Here is a 22498-nt window from a genome sequence, read left to right as displayed (position 1 = left end):
GATGTGAAATTCTTTTCTAGACTGTAACTAGCAGGCTCAAACATAGTCACTCAAAACAACCAAATGTGGAGTCTATCTGTATATGTTTCTTTCTCTGAAGGAGAAGCAGAATAAGAGCTGAAAAGAATATGGAGGTATTAAATCCATTTTTTGAAAGTTTTTTTTTGGTTGTTTGTTTTTGTGGCTGCACGGCATGTGGGATCTTAGTTCCCCGACCAGGGATCAAACCCTCGCCTCCTGCAGTGGAAGCATGAAGTCTTAACCACTGGATGGCCAGGGTAGTCCCTAAATCCATTTTCTAAATTAAGGTTCCAAAGTGAACACTATCCTGCTTCTAAGAATAGCTACCAAAGAAACCACAGGAAAGAATGATGTTGATACGTGAAGATGTTCATTGCTGTATTGTTTATAGCCACATGATGCACATGTATCAGGACGAAGTGTAGGAGAGAAGAGGGGAGAGAAAGATGAGAAAAGAACAGAAGAAAAAGACGATTGCCATTGAGACGATGGAATTCTACTGACTTATTTTTCCACACCTCCCAAACTTTCTTTTAACGTGAAACAAGAGAAAACAATAACACAGAATGCAAATAGCACTTACCACCGAGACTTTGCTCACTACATCTCTTGCAACTGCTAAGCCCTGAGCAAAAGTGCGGGCTGCTACAAATGCACGAGTGACCTGGAGCTTCAGTTTCCGAGGGACATCTCCAAAGGGCTTCAGCTGTTCCGTGTACTTGCTCACGCACTCCAGATAGTCGTCTGTGAAGTGGTACTGGGAGTTCACCAGGCGGAACATCCGCTCCAGGAGGCGGGCCCAGAAGTCATTCAGCATTTCTTCCAGGTTCACATTTCCCGCCACATAGTAGCGCTTCAACTCTTCGAAGAGATCTTTAAATAGCTCGGAATTTTGCATGTACAAGTGACCATATGTCTTCACAAACATGTCATTCAGGGATTTCTCCGCATTTTCAAGTAGTTCTTTGAAGAATTCTAAAAACAAAACCCAAAAAGAAAGGAAAAAAGAAAGGGTTCTCAGTAATTAAATAACAGAGTGCTTACTTTTCAGGTAAATCTGAAAACTGGAAAAAAAATCCTGAAATTAAATTGGAAAACATGCTTGTATATAGGGTGGATTTCTTTGGGGGGATTTGGCATCTCTGATCGTTTGTCAATGAAAGGAAACCTATGTCACAAAGTCACGTGTGTCTATGTCTAAGAGAGGGAAAAAATGAAACTTTAAATGGACTTCTCAGGACTCCCTCCTTTTCTCATTTAGTCACAAGGTAAATAAAGAACTGGATAAAAATGGATACATTAAGTCTAAAACATGAGGTTTCCCAGAACTTTTTACTACAAGAATCTAAACCAAAGTGGATAATGCCTCCTCATTGTAGCCTGACACCAGGACAGGTGTTTTCAAGACATGCTGTTTACTTAGACATGATTTTTTTTCATTTTCTCCTCCTTACATCTACATGACATATAAGAAAACTGCCTGGGAAATGCTTGAGGCCAAGAAACAGAATGAAATACCACATAAGCAGGAAAAGAACTTCTTAGGTGTTCCCTGTGACATTAGTATAAACTGGGATAGCCAAGGTGACCTCGGGTTCCTAAAGGATTCATACAGTAAAACCATGAGATTAAGATAAAATGAAAAATAACTGGGAAAAAAAAGAATACCTGTGTTTTTTTTCAGATTTACTTTTTGAGCACCACATACCCACACAGCCTAAATGTTAAAGACTTTAATCTCTTAAATACCAATGTCAAATTAATTTCTCCTGAAGCTTTTCTCAGGAAGTTCCCTGAAGAGAGGAGCTAACAGTCTATCTGCAACATTAATCATTCTTAAAGACTCTGTGTCTGGTATAAAAATAAACACCTCATGGTATCAAGTTTATAAGCAGGAAATGTAATAAATACCAAAGCAAAATATAAGGACCACATCAAGAAAGAAGCTGGCTCCAAGTGAACATGGAACAGAAAGGAAAATAAGACAACTCCTTCAAAGCCAGAAGAGCATTAAGTGATCTTCTCAAAATGCAATAGAGCTACAAAACCATTCTCTACCATTTGCCTTTTATTTCCTGGGTTTTCTTCAGCGAGAGAAAGGGAAATCCCCATTACAACTGCACAGCCTGGCATTTTTACCAAAGTTCTCTCCCTGGAAGGAGGCCAGAAAGTACATAAGGAGCTAGGGGAATGAAAATGAAAAGAGTTACTCAAATCAGGCAGCCAGGAAGGCCTCTGATTCTCTCTAAACCCCAAGTGGTTCTCGAGTGTGCTTCCATGGGCACGCACCATCACCACTGGGACACAGGTTCTTGGACCCCACCTTAAACCTACTGGATCAGAAACTCTGGAGGGTGGGACCCAGCCATCTGGCACTCTGCTATACCCCAAAGTTTGAGAAGCAAGACTCTAGCCAATGAAACTTCTCCCATTTTGCCTCTCACTAGCACTTAGCACCAACCTGGGAACTTTGCTGAATGTGAAGCATTCAGGGTAAGGGCTAATGTTTTAATTAGGGGAAAATATATTTTCAATAAATTGGGTTTAAATTTTTTTGTTGCATTCTTGGGTGTCATTTCTTAAAGAGGTTTTGGGGATGAATTTTCTTGTGTGGAAGTATCTCTCAACTAAGAGTCGAGATGCAGGCAGCACTTTTCTAGACTTCAAAGTTGTGGAATCTTAGGGTGAGAAAAGACCTTAAATGTCATCTGGTCCACTTCCCGTACCGTCCTTGAATCACTAGCGTCCTTGCCAAGTGGTGCTGGCTTTCACATACTGGAAAAATAAAGCCTGGTTATTGAGATCAGTATGGAAGCCTTGTGTCAATCCAGTGCTACTAATATTTCACCATCCAAAAGAGCGCATTCCAAAGGAAACCATAGGTCCTTCCTTAGATTGGATTTTTACTATATTGCTCATAAAATTGGCACACATCATTTAGTGTAGAAACAGGATGTTGAGAATTATTTGACTTGTGCTTTCATGACTCATTAAATAAGTAATTCTGAATACTCACTTGCATTTCTAATGAATGCTGTTTTTTAAGGGTTGGGGCAGAGTGGCATGTTGAGCTCAGTTTTAACTGAAAAACACTATGAAATATCACTATTTTTTTAGGCTTAAAAGTGTTCCAGGTCAAAAAAACGCTAAGACTCTGAACATTTTATGGAAAAAATAAAACATTCTTAGAGATCCTCATTCAGGTCAACAGCCAGCCTATGGGTCGGTGTAGTTATATATAATACAGCTACTTGAAAGTACAAGAGCAATGATCCAACGAAGAACAGGACTGATTTTAACCCAGCATGCCCTCTGTCCAATATCACAATGGACCTTACTTTATTTCCTGGGACTCAAATTCTGCTACGAAGGTTGTGTGTGTGTGTGTGTGTGTGTGTGTGTGATGTTAGCTTACATTTTCAGAGTTTAGTTTGGTGCTGTATACATATTAAACTCTAATTCATTTAATCATTCAGAAAATTGACTTCCTTTCCTTCACATTTTAAAAGATTCTTTAGTGTGGCCGTATAAGTTGCAAATATAATTCCACTGAGTGGATTATATATAGAAATTCTACAAAACTGATATAAGGAGTTAAAATCTGCTAATTTGGTCTCTCCAAATAGCTATGTAATTTGACAAGTATGTACTAAGTGGTTGGTATGGGCTCAAATCAAAGCACACAGCTTTGCCATGCATCTTAACCTTCCTGCCCAAACAGACTGTAATGAAAATTTCTAGAAAGATGAATTTTCTCCATCCAATTCACCTTTACTATACCTGCCACTTTCCACGCATGGTTTTATGGAGGCACCAGAGATTTTTAAACCATCTATAAAATCCGTAATCTTTCATTTCATACAGCAAGTTTTTTTTTAATATTCATCTATTTCACCTGCAAAGTCAACAGAACCAAAGTCAAGCGAACCAAAAGATCCAAACTCATTTCTCCTTAGACGTGTTCTTACTGGCCCTGGTAAATGGGACTATTCTACCTATGCTTTTTGTCTCACAGATCTTTTAAGTATGGCAGACATAATTTAAATTCTAAAATCCATACCAATTAGGTACAATATCAATCAAAGCATAATAATTTGCTGTGAAAAAAAAGGGGGGGGAAACTTTTACATCTATTTCTCCTATCAAACTAGTCGCTCTCATATGTTCTTATAGATTCCTCAACCTCCCCACCTCCCCACCTTTCTTCCCACATTTCCTTCTACAGTGGGGGATAGAACACAAATTAGACATTCAGGACCTGGTCCCCAGCCACCAACAGCAACTTCATTCATCGCTGCAAACCTCATCTCCACTTTTCCCCCCATTATTCAGAACTCAGAATCAGATCCTAACTGCTGAAGAAAAACTGTGCAGGTCTGAGACACCTAGCAATCATCCCATTGTAAACATTATGCCTGAAACCAATTATAAGACACCTGGTGGCTAAGAGAGAACCAGCCAGGAGCAGTGTAAACCAGAGTTCCACCAGGATCAGAAGCTGACTTAACTGGAATTCAGATCTCCCTTGCAGCAACTGCTTGTATTCATGAAAAATGCTGCTCAGAGAGTCTGAAAGAAGAGTGAGAGAGGAGACAGTTTATAAGCATTTTAAATATGGTGTCTGTGAGCAGGGTTTTTTTCTCCTTCAATTTTCAGTTTGGGGGCTTAAGGATTTATGTTCCAAGGATGAAGCAACTGCTACGCCTTGGGCTCATGAATGACCACAACATAGGAATGGAAATAAACACTTTAATGTGCCAGGATCTAAAGCAGCATGACACAGTGGGAAAAGCATGGGCCCTCTCATTTATGAGCTGTGTGACCTTGACGGGACAGAAGATCTAAACTCTCTGAGCCTCTGTTGCTTCTTCTTCCATAAAATGGGGCTATTACTGCTCACCTCATATGGATAATGGCTAGCACACAATAGCTGCTCAATGAATGGACACTATTCATAATATGTGAAATAATGTTACTGTCACCTTCAGAGTTTCTTTATATCTACAATTATTGAAAAAGAAAAAAATCCTTTCAAGGCTGGTTTTTATCCTTCTTGGCAGAGTCAAATATTATCCATCTGGGGGAATATAAATTAAGCCAATAAATAAATAAATAAATAAATTAAGCCAAAGCTGCTGAAGAATGGTTAAGAAGACCCAAGGCCTTATAAAACTGGGAACAATTCAGCCAAAGGAAATGCTTAATGGCTCTAGCTTCCAATTCTGTGAAACGTCCCAGACATCTACGAGGGTGGAGCAACTCCTGAGTGAAAAACATGGGGATGAAGAAATCCAGGGAAGAGATTTTACATGATATTACAACACAGAGTATCATACACAGCATGCGTATATACAAAAAGATCGAGACAAAGAATCAGGGAAAGGAAAATTGAGAATTAAGCAGCAGGTCAATGCCCCACCCTCCCCATGTATTTCATCTGCATCCTACCAGAAGCACCTCAACGCAAGGGTTGACCTAGGAGACTGGGAGATTGGGAGTGTTTTCCGGCTCTAACATCTGATTATTCTTAATGTCAGTAGTACCAATTTAACATGGGAAAAACTACTAGAGAGAAAAGGCAAAACCTTTCCATATAAAAGTTTTCTATGTAAATATCCTGTCTTTTACAAAAAGAAGAACATCATGTACTTCTGGAACTTCTATCCCCCGCCACTTGTCTTGCATCAAATAAACATTCAAAATTATTGAAACAGGTCAAAAGACCCTCAGTTCTGCTATTAAATGCCATTAGCTACTACTTTATAAACAATCGACTGTCTATTGATTAATGTGCTAGAATGCATTCTAGAATTAACCTGTGATCTGAAGAGACTGGAAGCCCTTTCTATTCAATCCATTTGCTTGGTGCTATAAATTACCCCCTTGTATTTATATTATTAGGAAGCTGCCTTTTACATATAAGGATTAATTTCCTCTTTAATGTAAAGGCTGTATTTCACAGCCCTGGTGTGGCGTGCAAACAGTAAGTTACCACATCCACAAAATTCCTAAGAAAGAAGTCTCCTGGTACATGCGACAAATCATACTTCTCACACTGTTAAGAAAACTCAGAGTTATAGCCATCCATTCTTTCACCCAAGATCAAGTACTTGATGAAGAACAGCTAACATAAGCACCTACAAATGGAAGGGGGGAACAAAAGGAAATTAAGCAAGCATTTTACTGACTGAAACCAAAGACTATCTCCTCCTCTGTCTTGCTTTTTTGGTCAAGTCTGTGTTAAGTTTCTAACAGGCACTTTCCTCAGGAGTGCCTGCTAGGGAGGGCATGGTGTACTAAAAGGACGTGTACTTGACTAACAATCATCAGCTGTAGCCCAACAATGGTCCTCGCCTAGGAGGAGAAGGCCAGTGCCAGCTGAGGCCCTTATTAGGGGCTGTTAGCATATGAAAGGGGGCTGGGGGACCCTGCCACTTTAGGAGCAGCCCTTTCTTCCCAAGGTTACTTTTAGTAGTTAATGCATTTTGAATGCTAATTCTCTCTCTGGGCTAACTTGGCCAGGGACACACAGTCAGTACGGTAAAGGTCCCTTCCCCTGGACCACATTCCATTTCTAGCAATGGTACTCCCAGCACCAGCTAGCCAAGTCTCTTTAGCACAGCCGGATTCCTTCTCACTGAGAAGGGCCCATGAGGGCATGTTTAAGAAAGCTCTGAGGGGACTTTCCTGGTGGTCCAGTGGTTCAGACTCCACGCTTCCACCTCAGGGGGCATGGGTTCTATCCCTGATCTGGGAACTAAGATCCCACATGCTGCGTGGCCAGCCAAAAAAAAAAGAAGAAAAGAATGCTCCAAGGCTGAAGCAGTGTTCCAAGTGCCCCATATACTAACCTCCATGTGGACCTATTACATGACCTCATACACAAACCTCATAATACAGTCTATCTGCTCATAATCTAATAAAGAGAAAAATCAGTATGCAAAATAGCACAATCGGTTATGATGCTGATTTGTATGTATGTATATACATTGTCTACCTGACCAAAAAAAGATGAGGTGCATACAGTGGTGTTGGATGGGTGTTAGGGAATCGGCGTAATTTTTTTCAATGTTTCTCAATTTAGTTCACCCCAATTTTGCAGTGACACCATAGGAAAAGTAATCTAATAGGAAAAGTAATCTATCTCATGCTTTCAAAAATGACTTATTTCCCTTTATTCTATTCATCCGACTTAAATGCTGGAGGCTTCGACGCATTTTTTTCTACTTATTCCAAACTGTCTACAGTGAGCACTGTAATACTGAAAAAAAAAACCAAACATGGCAAAACAACACCAAAGCAGTTCTTACATTTTTCGTTTAAAAATACTGTTTTTTCCCTATAAAGTATTCCTTTCAGATTGCAGCAATTTGAAAAATATGGCAAGGTATGAAGAAAACAAAAATTCCCATAAGCCCACCATTAAGAGAACAACAGTGGTTTATTGAATTTCTTTCCTGCTTTTTCTGTGAAGGTATGTATTGTCACATGGTTGAGGTCATACTGTATTTATACCCTGTTCTCATGTAACACTGTATGGTTAGCAGTTGCGATGTGATTAAAAAGCCTTCAGAAACATCAGTTTTAACAACTACATACTATGACACCATATGAACAGATCATAATGTAATCATTATGGGACATTTAGGATAATTTCCTATTTTTCATTATTACAAGTAATACTGTGATGAACATTCTTGTATATAAATCTGTATGCAGATCTTTCTTTCCTTGAGATCAAAACCTAGAAGTACAGTTACTGAGTCAAAGGGTATGAATGAAGCTATATGAAACCTCTGATACACTGTCAAACTGACCTCCAGAAAGGGTATGCCCATGTAGCATTCCCTGCTCCAGTCCTCTGTATTATGAAGAGCTTCAGATTCTTGAGGGAATGGGGGGAGGGGGAGGGGGGGGGAGAGAGAGATACAGAGAGAGAGACCCCGCGTGCTTTGTGCACAATAGAAATGGGCCAGGACAATGAACAAGAAAGGCCTGACTGGCTTGGGAATTCTCTCAGTCAGAGTCACTGCTAGATCAAATAAGCCCTTTTCTTTGTTGGGACAGACAGACACATGGAAAAAGGGTGAGCAGAGATGATCAACAAGGCTCTCAACTCCCAGGCTCAAAGTACAATGAACCAAAAAATAGATAAAAGCAATTCAGCTGAAGCTCTTCTGTGTATTTACTCGCCTCCAAACAGATCGGCTGCTTCTTGCTGACACCACGCCTTCTTTAAGAAGCCACAGCTAATAGCAGAGGCCCAAAGGGAGTGTGCTCAGGGCTCCCTGGAAGCTGCACAAGCATTTTCAATGAGACGGCCAATGCTAGAGCCACAACTGGCCACACCTGAGATAACAACTCAAAAGGCAGAAAACCTTTGTCAATACAGAAAAGTGTGTGTTTTATCTGAGCTCTTGATTTGATTCCAGTAAGCTGGCAGTGGCTCGTTCTCATCATGTTTCACAGAGATTATCAAAGAATTAGCAAAAATACCCAGTGTTTTAGTCTCTTTTGCATAGAAAGAAAAAAAAAAGAAGGAAAATAGAATTGTAAAGCACAGAGTAGCAGTGCTTTCCAACCAAATCAAACACCCATAGTATGATCTGGAAGGAACACTGCATTTGCAGGAAGGTCAGAGGCCTCATGTCTTTTTCTGTACTTTTGTGGCTTATCCTACCTGCCGCACTGTAGTAGAGGTTTAAAAAAGCAACAAATTTAAAAAAGACATCTTAATGAATGATATCTGAGGTAAGGATTAAAAAACAACCGTATGTTGTATGTACGTCACACATTTCTATGACACATTTATCTTGAGGATATCGAAGACTTAAACTAAAGACCCGGGAGGTCTGTACGAAGTCAGTATGGCCATGCAAAGGACAATAAGAAAACCGTGCAGTTGAAAAATACTTGCAGTCAGGGGTCAGGAAAATTCCAAAACCTTCAGCTTAGCCAACAGCCATGAAGCTTAGTTGGCTATATTTGTCTTTCATGGGCATGGGAATTCAAATGCCTTCATCTTGCTGAGTCTCCACACTGCTGAGCCTACTGGCCTAATGAGGTAATGGCCAGGATGAACCATGGAAAATTTTTAGTCACTCATTAAAACAGAAATTTGGCTCAATATGAAGAGTGGCCACCCTTTCCCTTAAGCTCTCCAGCCCCCTTGTTTTCTATCATTTCACAAAGGCAGGACATGAAGCACTCTTCAGATAGATGGGACAATTATTTCTTTTATGTGCGTTTTAAGCTAATTCAGAACATTTCTACTATTATTCGAGTTAACAAGCTTCAGGCTCATGGGAGGGTTTTCAAAGACCCAGTGAAAGTAGCGGAGGGTTAAGAAATGATAGGAGGAAAATAGAGGGGACCGTGCAGACGGCTAATTAACATCTTGTAAGACCTTTCACTGAAGCAGCTGGTCTAGTCACATGTTGAGAAGATTCACAGAATTTGTAGAATTGAAAGGGTCTTTAGAGAGCATCCAGCTCAACCCCTTGATTTTATGGATGGGAAAACTGAGACCAGTTAATTGCCCCAGGTCACAGTGGGTTCACAGCAGAAACAGGCTGACAACTCGGTGGGCTCTGCCTCCTGGGCAAAGTTGCTACATTTGCTCCTACAATGGCAAATGAAAGTAGTCTTCCCAATGGACTAGCATCAGACAACATCACTATTTTCTTAAAATTTCTTTTATAACATGCAAAAACACCTAGCAAATAATTTGATTCGGGGAGTTTGCAAGCAATAATCTATCTTTGTAGTTGTTAACATCATTTTTACTATGTAATTCAGAAATATATTTAACATGGCAGCTCTAATCTTCTTAATCTATTTGGGTTGTTTGATTTCGCTCTGATTCTTTTAAAAACAACTAGTCTCTCGCAAAATGCGACATTTTGGGGCGGGTCTTTATGTTGTGGTCCCCAAACACGGATTATGCCGCACTTCTATTATTTCTATTCCTTTTGCCAAGCAGTTCTTTCAAAGCCCCCTGAACGGAGTATCTGATTAGCATATTCATGAGATAACTGATTCAGCTATGTTAATTAGCAGCTCTACTTCAAAAAAAAAGAAAAATTCCCAAAACTGGCCAAGAGGGGGAGCAACTAGCTCTGTCATTAAAGTTTTCTGACTCTATGTCTCTAGCCCAGGATAGTCGATTTCTGGTATTGAATAGTCTAAGTCAAAGATTAGATGAAGAAGATTAACGTGTAAGAAAATGAAGAGGTGAGTCCTTAAACTCAGAGGCACAGGTGTAAAATATGGGAAATCCGAGAATTGGGAGGGGGGAGGTGCTGCCTAAGGAAGTTCTTCTGTACTTCAGCCAGGTCTGAAAACACACACGTGCACACAGTTTACAACTTAAAAACTGGTTTATACACCGTATAGTCTCTTTAGAGGTGCAAACAATAGAAAGTTACATGTGTAGAACAAAAAAGGACCTTAGAGATAAGTGGACTGACTCCAAAATGCCAACTCTGGCGCTCAGACTGACCAGAGCTCATGGAGGCAGTATGATAATGGGATGCTTTCTGGTAAAAGAAGGCTAATTCCCTAAAAGCCTCGAAACCTTATTTTTATTTGAAAGTTTATTTTAAAAAAAACAAAACCTTGTTCCTGCCTTAGAAAGAAGTGGTATCTCATAAACATGACTGAAGTTTTGCTGACAGATGAAGTTGCCTGAGCTCAGGATCACCACTTAGAAGTTATACTGTAAGCTTGGAGATGGCAAAAGATGCTCCTCTGAAGTACTTTGACCTCCTGTGTTCCCATGAGTCCTTTTCTATTTCCTCAGTACTTATTCCCAGCCTTCCTTATGCCACCTTGCTGCCCCATGTTGGTTCTTCAGTCGCCATCTTGTTACTCTGCCTAACTTCCTCCCTTCCATTCACATCAATAACCCAGGGTTTGGCTTTTATAAAAGCTTAGACAATTCTTTGACCAAAGCACTCCACTCTTGAATTTCTGAGTCACCACAGCCCCTATACAATTTCACTCAACATCGTCTTTAGGCCTTGTGGAGTATTGGCAGGTCATAATTGCCAACCTTGAAAATCAATCAATAAATGCAGCACCCACTTGAGGATTACGGTTTGTTGGATACCAATCAACTGAGATTTTACCATATAAAAGCAGTTAATTGTCTCAGAAAGCCTAGCTTGGAGGAAATATGCAAAGTATCCCAGCTCTGTTCTGATCTCCAGGCCAGACACATTGAAGCTACAACTCCTTCAAAAAAATTTAAATCTATGCTCCCTACCTTTATTGTCTGTGCCATAGTCTAATTTGAAGTCAGAAGAAACAAGCTGGGGTTTCATCATCATTTTTCATGGGCAGTTTTGAAACTGATAAAGAAACAGCATTAAACACATTTATTGAAGGTGAAGTCTGGTAGGGAAGGGCAAGAGAAACTTTTTCTGTCCTTTTTTTTTAATTTTATTTTTTGGCTGCGCTGGGTCTTTGCTGCACGTGGGCTTTCTCTAGTTGTGGCGAGCGGAGGCTACTCTTGGTTGCAGTGCGTGGGCTTCTCATTGCGGTGGCTTCTCTTGCTGCGGAGCATGGGCTCTAGGAGCACGGGCTTCAGTAGTTGCGGCGCACGGGCTTAGTTGCTCCGCGGCATGTGCGATCTTCCTGGACCAGGGCTCGAACCCGTGTCCCCTGCATTGGCAGGCAGGTTCTTAAGCACTGCACCAACAGGGAAGCCCCTTTCTGTCCTTTTTAAAAAAACATATGTTAATACTTACTGATAAAATTTCTCTGTGTGGCTTTTTAAAAAGTACACACTGGAATCACATGAATAATGCTATAAAACCATGGGGAGTGAGAAGGGGAAAGAATAGTGAAACTACCAGGCAAGAGAAATCACTAAATGTCTGTGCACTTCACACCTGGAGGAGACACGTCTAAGAAGAAATGGGGTGATTTGGAGGCAGTGACCTTGGAAGTTGGAAACTGCCTCATCTCCACTGTATCTTGCTACTGACACGCTAGCCATTTCTAAAGAGCAGGAATTTTCCCTTCTAAGTCCCATTATTAAACCCCCAAGTGGTAATTTTAAAATATCAGCATCTCAAGTTTTCAAAGATGACTGTCTTATTATCTCTCTTAGTTTTCTCCTCAAAGGAAAAGAAATTGCTTCAGTTACTGTCTTGAATGAGAAACGCCATAGTCAAGAATACCATTCTTTCCAATAATCATACTGATAATTTAGTGACCAAGAGACAGAGGTGGTCTAATGATGTCTTTTGCCAATAACACTCATCTTCACGTGGTGTTAACATAGTTAACAGCCTGTGCATTGGGGATTACAGAATAATAAACAGGATATATAGATACATAAATTATTTCCATCCATGCAGGGAAAGGAGATGAAGACTAAACACAACTCCACATACAAAGCATTGGGGGAAATGGGCACAATAAATGGTACACTACATGGAAAATTTTAGTTCAACTACATTACAAATTAAATATGCTTTTGTTGGGGCTTCCCTGGTGGCACAGTGGTTAAGAATCCGCCTGCCAATGCAGGGGACATGGGTTCGAGCCATGGTCCGGGAAGATCCCACATGCCGTGGAGCAACTAAGCCCACGTGCCACAACTACTCAGCCTGCACTCTAGAGCCCGTGAGCCACAACTACTGAGCCCACGTGCCACAACTACTGAAGCCCGTACGCCTAGAGCCCGTGCTCCACAACAAGAGAAGCCACTGCAAGGAGAAGCCCGCGCACCGCAACAAAGAGTAGGTAGCCTCCTCTCGCCGCAAGCAGAGAAAAGCCCACGCACAGCAACGAAGACCCAACGCAGCCAAAAATAAAATAAGTAAATAAAAATAAATAAATTTATAAAAAACATATATATATAAATATGCTTTTGTCGTCTAGCCTGGGAACCGACTAACACTTATTAAATCAGTTATCAGTTTCAAATAACGAATCTCAAAGGCAACATTTGAAATACAACCTGTTCTTTAGCTGGGGGCTGCCTTATCAGCTAGATCAAATCTAATTTAATCCCACTTCTCACCATGGTAATGAGCCCTTTGCAGAAATGCTCAAAGACATTTCACGTCTCAAAAATTTGCCTTGTACTTCTTCACCACACAGAATGTCAGGGAAAGCATGCTTCAAAGGTACTATGTAATTAGAATGGCCTTTACAACAGGTACAAAGGAAATCATTCCTATTAAAATTAAATCTACTTCATAATGACCTGCAAACTGCGTGAACAGCACCAGAGAAAGGAATCCTGAGGTGTTTGGACCCCATACTCTAGTTTTGAAAGTCTGTTATCTATTACATTGCTTCAGATATGACTGAAGTGCCTCTCTTCTGGCTCAGATTGTCTATTTCTTCACTCTGAAAAGAAAGTGTGCATGTGAAAATCTGTGTTTGGCACAGGGGACTGAAATGGCTTTTCTTGTGGCTTTAACGTGGATCGACCAAAGCTTCAGCTAAAATGAGGCCAGGGATAGTGCTGAACTTAGTGAAGACTGGAGCCCAGGCGCTACCTCTGGGTCACTGCCGCATGGTCACTGCCGCATGAGCTTTAATCCTGTGTTCTACAGGGCTTCTAGGAATTCTAGTTGGCTTTGAGGGATCCATTTTGAAATTTAATTTGAAGTCCAGCATCTGCAGAATCTCTGTGGTTATTTTGACTAAGTTTTCAGATGCCTGCTTTTTATTAGGAAGATTTTTCTTTAGTGACTTGTGTCAACAACACTATTGTGTGTTCACCCAAGAAAATAAATGAAAGCATTTAAATTAAACGACTTTCATCTCTTTTTTGGCTCCCTGTGACCATATTTCCATAATGGCTACCATACCGTACACATTCTAGTGTATCTGGAAGGATTCTAGCAATAAAGCTGTAAGGCTAACTTGCCCCTGGGGTCCAGCCAGGAGAGCCTCTTGGGAGAAAACTTGAACACTGAGAGAAGAAAGGCACTTGGGAAAAGCAACTGTACGAACTTCACTGGCAGCTCGTAGATGTGACTTGACTAAAAGGTATAAGACGAATTCAAGGGAGTTCCCTGGCGGTCCAGTGGTTAGGACTCGGCGCTTTCACTGCTGTGGCCCAGGTTCAATCTCTGGTCAGGGAACTAAGATCCTGCTAGCCGTATGGCAAAAAGAAAAAAAGAATTCAAGAACAAAGCAAATATCTACACTTACGTAGACCAAAGTTCCAATACATACCATCAAACTTCTTGTAACGGGACGCAAAGACAGCTTGCAAATGATTGCACTGTTCACTGACCACACTTTTGAAATCATCCTTACTTTGCAGGCTGTACTTCTCCTCCATCTCTTGGGAGCAGCAGGTATAACCCTGGGGACAAATCTTCAAATGATCACCTGGAAGACAAAATGTAGGACAGTCAATCTCCATCATCATTCATCAAGTCCAAAACGGAAGAGTCTGATTTAGGTGCACATGCTTGGCTTCATTTCTCTCCGTGATGTTCCTGCAAAGGCCCAGGCATCATGCTTTACCTAAAAAGTTTCATTATACTGAAAATATTGATTTCCTTCTCGGAAAAATAAGATAGTGAAGCCATCTCCAAAAGACAAAAGAACTTTCCAGTCAGGAAGATTGTTATCATACAGGAAAAATCGGTGTGGCCAGTAAAGAGAGTATCATTCAATATCAACAGAAAGCTCGCATAAATTCTTCGAGATTTTATGCTAAATACTGTGCAAGTCATGCAAATGAGACATAGTTTTTCTAGCTTTGAGAGTTTACACTACAAGAGAGGGTACCATTAATGAAGAATGATTTGTAAAACATGTGACAACAACCAAAAACTGAGCAAACATATAAGCAATTGATGTGGCAAACAAAGCAAAGGGATAAATGCATTTCAAGGAGTTGTCAGCCAAGAGGAAAGAATGGAGTCCACTCTGGGATTTGAGTCTATGGTAAGTCACAAAGGGGGACGTTAAATGATTCTCAGTTTTAAGATTTTCTTGTCCAGCATCTTCTGTACAGATGTTAGACACTATAATATTGACCTTTATGATTGTGTGCAGTGTAGCCACTTGTCCAAATACAGATGAATGGCTTCCAGTAAATGTCGCCTTTAGGTAGCCCTAAGGGCCAAGAAAATGTCAAAGACATGCAGACCATCTGCCTCCCCAGTACCAACGGCATTCTGTTTGTGGTTTGGACCTGAGAGTTTGGAGAGCTTCTGCCTGTTCCTCCTCTGTCACAGACCAAAAATTGTGCTCCCTCATAATGCCCAAGAGATACGGCGCCACTCAAAAATAACCCCACCAGGCACTATCACATTAGTCACACCAATATTCATTTGTGGGGTACAGGAGCCCTCGCATCATTTTCTACAGATGTTTATAAGGATTCACCTTCACTGTTCCTTCTGTTATTGCAGTTCATGGAACATGAACTGCAAAAGGGGTCTGAAAAGATCTAAGGTCTCAGGAACTAAGGAAGGCGTATACTGAAGACATATGAACCTATCAATAGTAAGTGTGTGTAATAAATCAAGGGAGGAGGAATAAAGAGCAAAATCTTTTTAACAACACTAATCATGGACATGAACTGGGCCAGGAGCCGACGGCCATTGTTGCTTCTTGGCTGTGAGTGCTTAGAGGAAATAAGTCTTCACTTCGGACAGATACCAAAGTAGTTTTGCGGAGGGGGTGGATTTCAAATAACATGGTGTTGGCAATTTATTTGACGAACACTAGTACTGTCAACTGCACAGATGCAAATAATTACATAATCAGATATATTCCTGATCATTCTTCCTTCCTGGCAATTCAAAAGTAGGGAGAGTGTCATTGCCAGACAAAAATGGATATGCAGCATTAAAGGACTTTTAAAGAAGGGGAGAAGGAAAACATTCTTCAAATAACTTCCTCATCCAGAAACTGCTACATGCTTCATTTGGCATTTTTGAAACCCTTGGTCAACCGATAATTCTAACAAAGGCGGTGGGGGTGGGGGGGAGGCACAGGGAAGAATGTGAAAGAGTTTAGAGCTGTGAGGTTGCAGAACATCTTAGATCTCATTAGTGGAAGAAGCTTAGTTTTCTGGAAACATCTTGTTACAACCAAAAACAAAACTGCCTCTTGACTGGCTTAACAAGTTCGCAGCAGGCCTTTGGTACTGGGACACCTAACTAACAAAGAGATACCTGGTTGTCTCCTGGTTTCAGGGTTGAGGATCTCCCCAAACACCATCTTAATACGTAAAGTAATACAAAGGACCCCCAACTAGTACAGTACTCGATGTAGCTGTATTAAAGAATCCATATCACTCTCACACACAACAAAGAAAATTAACTGAAATGCTCACAATGAGAACTTAGGACGTACAGAACTAGGTACGTGAATTATAATAAGAGATCAGCTACTTTTAAAAGATTTTCACAGGCTAAAATTAATCACAGGCTGGTTTTCAAGCCCCTGCAAAGATTTGATTGTGGTAATGCACTGAATTTCCAAGGCAAAACAGTTCAGAGTCTGGAAGCGAATCTATATTCACCTAATCTTAACATGGTTCACACATACAATAAACGAAAAGGGTCATTCATGGATCTTATCAAAATAGGCATCTATGACCAAGGAAAAAAGCACCCTTTTTTGCACCTCCAATGCACATACGCACAGACACACACACAGAACCTAGAGCCAGAAAATTCGAAGAGACAGCAGGAAATAATACTTTTCTACATATAAGAAGGTGCTAGATGTTGAGAGTTTTAAATTTTTGGCACTGAACAAACACCCTTCAAAAATGGGTCACAGCAATTAAAGTTTTACTGGTGACCGACTGAACTAGCCAGCAGCTAAACAAAAGGCCTGTGCACTCCACCCACCACCTTACCCACCAGAGGCCCTCAGCAGGACCTTCGGGAGACCTGCTGATATCTGAACACTGGAGCATATTTATTTGTTTTGGCAAAAACTAAGGAAAAAGAGTCTACTTCCATGTTACAGATAAAATCTTTACAGGAAGACTCTAATGGTAAAGCCTTGCCTTGTGGAAAGGGTGACAACGGGGTAGATACCTGGCTAATGTATCTGCTGGCGAAGTCATCTTCCCGAGTGCAAACAAGCCACTCCAATGGGCCACTTTTGCCCATTTGAGCCTTGCATACACCACGTATTCTGTCTGTGTTTCTAAAAAGCATTCCTTGAAAATATAATCCGGCATTCTTGCCAAAAGCCCTGTCCAAGACACACTTATGAATTAAATCCCAAGCCACACATGGGCCAGTGGGGATTCAGTGCCATAACCAGTTTCCGCTGATGAGAAGTTACTAGGAAGGAAAAGGGGACAAGTCTTGGTGCATCTGAAAATGAAACTACAGCTCTGCACTGTACTAAGAACTCGAGCAACTCATTTGATTTTAAAAACTTGAATATTTCTACTGTAACACCAAAAATGAGTTCTATGATTAAAAGCCAGGGCATACGTTATCAATGGAAAGACATTCCATTTTGCCTGTTGGAGACTGCTTCTAAAATGCTGTGTCTGGGGGCTTCCCTGGTGGCGCAGTGGTTGAGAATCTGCCTGCCGATGCAGGGGACACGGGTTCGAGCCCTGATCTGGGAAGATCCCACATGCCACGGAGCAACTGGGCCCGTGAGCCACAGCTACTGAGCCTGCGCGTCTGGAGCCTGTGCTCCGCAACAAGAGAGGCCACGACAGTGAGAGGCCCGCGCACCGCGATGAAGAGTGGCCCCCGCTTGCTGCAACTAGAGAAAGCCCTCGCACAGAAATGAAGACCCAACACAGCCAAATAAATAAATAAATAAATTTAAAATGCTGTGTCTGAATGAGACATGCTTTTTGTTTCTGGAGATCTCTCAACCTGGTGGTCCTGTATACATCTTATTTAAGAAGGATGTCACAATTTGTTCTTTAGGCTGAAAGCGTTGAGCACAGGGATGACAGGATCCAATGTGGGACAGGAAGATGACAGCCACTGTAGGGGAAGCGGTGAGCTCATGCATTTAAAAAAGGTGGGGGGTGGCCCCAGAGGATTCTGATATGTACCCTTCCTGAAGAATTCTAGTTTGAAAGGCTGAAGCATTAGAGCCACAGAAGAACTGGGAATCGAAGTTCATCCAATGGTTTGAGTCAACAGTGGGTTATGATCTACAACCATCATTTGCCTCCTCTATTTCGCTAACTCAACCTCCTGCTTCCGGGACCTTCTGTGTTCTTCTCCATGGCCCTCTTCTGTCTGCTTTCCACTCTCTTTTCACTCTGCTCATCCTGTTCTCTCTTACCACACTCCACCTCTTCTAACTGCACATAATGTGAAACCGAAGGATTTTTTTGTTTGTTATACTTGTTGAGAGTTCCCTGTTCTTAAGTTTAAAAGCAGGTGAATTGAAGGCTTTATGGATTTCTAAGAAAGCACCTAAATTAAGTTGCTTTTTGTACATGGCCCTCGATTAGGGTTTTTCTTTGTGGGTCAGTGGCCCTCAAAAGAAAAAAGGTCCCTTAGCCTTGTCCTCGGAGGCTTGGATGAGAGTCAATGAAGCGTGCTTTTAAAGCTTAACTCTGTGGCATTAAAAACAAAAAAAATCACTCGAAAGAGCCAAACTTTTTTCAGTCACACCAGCTCTGTGTAATTTCCCTTTAGTCTTAATATCAATGCCTTCGTTTTTCAAAGCTGAACAAAGACAATCACAATAAATTACTACTCAATCCTGCCGAGTGTGTGGATTGGTTCCTTTTTTTTTTTTTTGAAGCACTTCAACTCAATAGTTAAAGAAGCAGGCATTGAATATGAGGAATCTAGTCCATCCTTTAACAGGGCTCTGCGGCAGGCAATCTGTAGAACTGTGCTTTCTCATTTTATTTCATTTCTTCCTCTCACGAAAGGCTGGCTATGATGTACAGATGGGGTGCAGATAATGTCCATTTATTTCCAGTTACTCATAACCCACCTGCCCATAGAAAATGTTATAAATGGTGGTTACATTCTCAGGCCAGCTCCCAGCCTATTTACTATCAACGTAACTACTTCTAACTATAACTTCATTTTTTTTCAGCTTGGTATCATATTTTATTGAAGATGCATTTAAAATAACATCCAGATTCATGTCTTTTTTACATAAAAGGACATTTTCTGTCAGTGTCATGTAAAAGACGAGTAAGGGGACATTATTAATGTATTTTATAATAAGATTCTCCCTGATACACCACTATACCCCCAATTTATTTTTTTCAGTAATATTTCCACATTTTACGTTTATTAAAGCATACATGTACTTTGGTTTTTTTATACAGCAGGTTCTTATTAATTATCCATTTTATACATATTAGTGTATATATGTCAATCCTAATCTCCCAATTTATCTGTAACTTCATTTTGAAGTCCAAGTAGAAGCCAAGAAAATGTTTCTCAGATTCTCACACATTTTGGGGGAGATGATGATAGAGGACTACTTGTAGTTACTGCTAGGTTGTCAGCTTTCTATACCTGTGGGAGATAAAGTAAATGTCTTCAGGATTACTCCTCCAGACTCCTAAGTGGAGGAAACAGCAGCCAGAAATTTTTATGGGACACAATGCAGAAAACCCAGGCATGCCTGCACCAGCACGATTTGGACAGCAAACATTCTCTGTAGCCCAACTCATTTTACCAAAAATGCAACCAAATGCCTTTGGTAAAGAAGAGACACACGAACTGCACCCTAAGGGTGGGGGCTGCAGTGAGGGACATTTGAGAATAACAGACTGGAAAGCGCTTAGGAAAACTGCCAATGTAAGAGATTCGACTTTGCAATGGCCTTTCATGCAGAAAGGGATTTGGAGAAAACTTAGCTCCTTTTTTGTGTGTGTTTTTTAAAATTTTATTTTCTTGAAGTAGAGTTGATTTACAATGTTGTGTTTAACTTCTGCTGTACAGCAAAGTGACTCAGTTGTATATATATATATATATATATATATATATATATATTCTTTTCATATTCCTTTCCATTATGGTTTATCACAGGATATTGAATATAGTTCCCTGTGCTATAGAGTAGGACCTTGTTGTTTATCCATTCTCTATATATAATAGTTTGCATCTGCTAATCCCAAACTCCCAATCCCTCCTTCCCCCTTGGCAACCACAAGTTTGTTCTCCACATCTGTGAGTCTGTTTTTGTTTCACAAGTAGGTTCATTTGTGTCATCTTTTAGATTCTACATATAAGTGATATCATATGGTATTTATCCTTCTCTTTCTGACTTACTTTACTTCACTTAGTATGATAATCTCTAGGCCCATCCATGTTTGCTGCAAATGGCATTATTTCATTCTTTTTAATGGCTGAGTAATAGTCCATTATCTATATCCACCACATTTTCTTAAGCCAATCGTCTGTTGATGGGCACTTGAATTTCTTCCATGTCTTGCCTATTGTAAATAGTGCTGCAATGAACACTGGGGTGCAGGTATCTTTTTGAATTAGAGTTTTCGTCTTTTTCTGGATATATGCCCAGGTGTGGGATTGCTGGATCACATGGCAACTCTATTTTTAGTTCTTTGAGGAACCTCCATACTGTCTGCCATAGTGGCTGCACCAATTTACATTCCCACCAATAGTGCAGGAGAGTTTCCTTTTCTCCACACCGTCTCCAGCATTTATTATTTGTAGTTTTTTTTGTTTTGTTTTGCGGTACACGGGCCTCTCACTGCAGTGGCCTCTCCCGTTGTGAAGCACAGGCTCCGGATGCACAGGCCCAGTGGCCATGGGTCACGGGCCTAGCCGCTCTGTGGCATACGGGATCCTCCAGGACCAGGGCACGAACCCGTGTCCCCTGCATTGGCAGGCGGACCCCCAACCACTGTGCCACCAGGGAAGCCCCTATTTGTAGACTTTTTAATGATGGCCATTCTGACTGGTGTGAGGTGGTACCTCGTTGTAGTTTTGATTTGCATTTCTCTAATAATTAGAGATGATGAGTATCTTTTCATGTGCCTACTGGCCATCTATCTGTATGTCTTCTTTGGAGAAATGTCTGTTTAGGTCTTCTGCCTATTTTTAATTGGGTTGTTTGGTTTTTTGTTATTAAATTGTAGAACCTGTTTTTATATTTTGGAAATTAAGCCTTTGTTGGTCGCATCGTTTGCAAATATTATCTCCCAGTCTTTTCATTCTGTTTATGGTTTCCTTTGATGTGCAAAAGCTTTTAAGTGTCATTAGGCTGCATTTGTTTATTTTTGTTTTTATAAGCAAAATTTTGCCGTGGGAGACTGACCTAAGAAAACATTGGTACGATTTATGTCAGACAATGTTTTGCTGTTCTCTTCTAGGAGTTTTATGGTATCTCATCATTTTGAATTTATTTTTGTGTATGGTGTGAGGCTGTGTTCTAGCTTTGATTTGCATGTGGTTGTCCAACTTTCCCAACACCACTTGCTGAAGAGAATGTCTTTTCCCCATTGTGTATTCTTGCTTCCTTTGTCGAAGATTAGTTGTCCATAGGTGTGTGGGTTTATTTCTGGGCTCTCTATTCTGTTCCATTGAGCCATATGTCTGTTTTTGTGCCAATAACATGCTGTTTTGATTACTGTAGCTTTGTAGTATTGTCTAAAGTCTGGGAGGGTTATGCCTCCAGCTTTGTTCTTTTTCCTCAGGATTGCTTTGGCAATTCTGGGTCTTTTATGGTTCCATATAAATTTTAGGATTATTTGTTCTAGTTCTATGGAAAATGTCATAGGTAATTTGATAGGGATTGCATTAAATCTGTAGATTGCTTTGGATAGTATGGACATTTTAACAATATAATTCTTCCAATCCAAGAGCATGGGATATCTTTTTATTTCTTTGCATCATCTTCAATGCATTTATTAATGTTTTGTAGTTCTCACATATAATTCTTTTACCTCCTTGGTGAAGTTTATGGATACTTAGCTCTTGACAAGGTGTCTTAAAGAAGTGAATTTAAAAAGCTTCCAAATACTTGATACTATCTGTGTCTTTTATTCTGTAGGCCTAATGGTAGGCTGGGGATAAGAAGACTGATCTGGGGAGTAAGAAATATGGGTTTGAGTCCCAGCTCTACATGATTCACTGTAGGCTCTTAAAGAAGCCCTTTGTAAAGAAGGAAGCATTATGAATACAGTGCAATTACAAAACCAAGACAAAAATGAAGAGCATCTATTATACTGATAAGCTACTGAACGAAGTTCTCCAGGAAGAGACTTTTCTGATGACTTGTACTAGGTGAGGCAGAGGGGCCAGGAGAGCAGCACCTTTTTTCTTCCAGCTACGTCAGGGAAATTTCTTATTGGAGGCAGAATTCAGGGGAATAAAGATAGCCAGAAAAGACAGCATTATCAATTAGGAGTTCAGTGGCATGCATAAGTGATGGGGAACTGATGACAAGTAAGTACAGACATTTATTTAAAGGGCCTTCAAAAGAAAAGCCTTGGGAGCCTAAGGAGACATGATGACGAGATATCATGTGGTGCCCTGGCTGGGATCCTGGAACAGAA

At 40.6% G+C, this 22498-nt stretch overlaps 1 protein-coding gene across 2 annotated transcripts in view; it reads right to left on the bottom strand.

Moving 5' to 3' along the window:
* Window positions 1–22498, bottom strand: part of GPC4 (glypican 4) — a 110176-nt gene that overhangs the window by 21717 nt on the left and 65961 nt on the right. For both annotated transcript variants that reach the window (XM_060087445.1, XM_060087446.1), the window contains exons 2-3: window positions 14224–14382; window positions 605–996 (exon numbers count right to left, since the gene is read on the bottom strand). In XM_060087445.1, coding sequence (XP_059943428.1) covers window positions 605–996; window positions 14224–14382 — 551 coding nt within the window. The remainder of the gene's footprint in view (window positions 1–604; window positions 997–14223; window positions 14383–22498) is intronic.

The sequence above is a fragment of the Mesoplodon densirostris genome, chromosome X, assembly GCF_025265405.1.
Source record: "Mesoplodon densirostris isolate mMesDen1 chromosome X, mMesDen1 primary haplotype, whole genome shotgun sequence".
NCBI lineage: Eukaryota > Metazoa > Chordata > Mammalia > Artiodactyla > Ziphiidae > Mesoplodon > Mesoplodon densirostris.
Note: the sequence above shows the minus strand (reverse complement) of the source record. Positions and strands in the feature narration are given on the sequence as shown.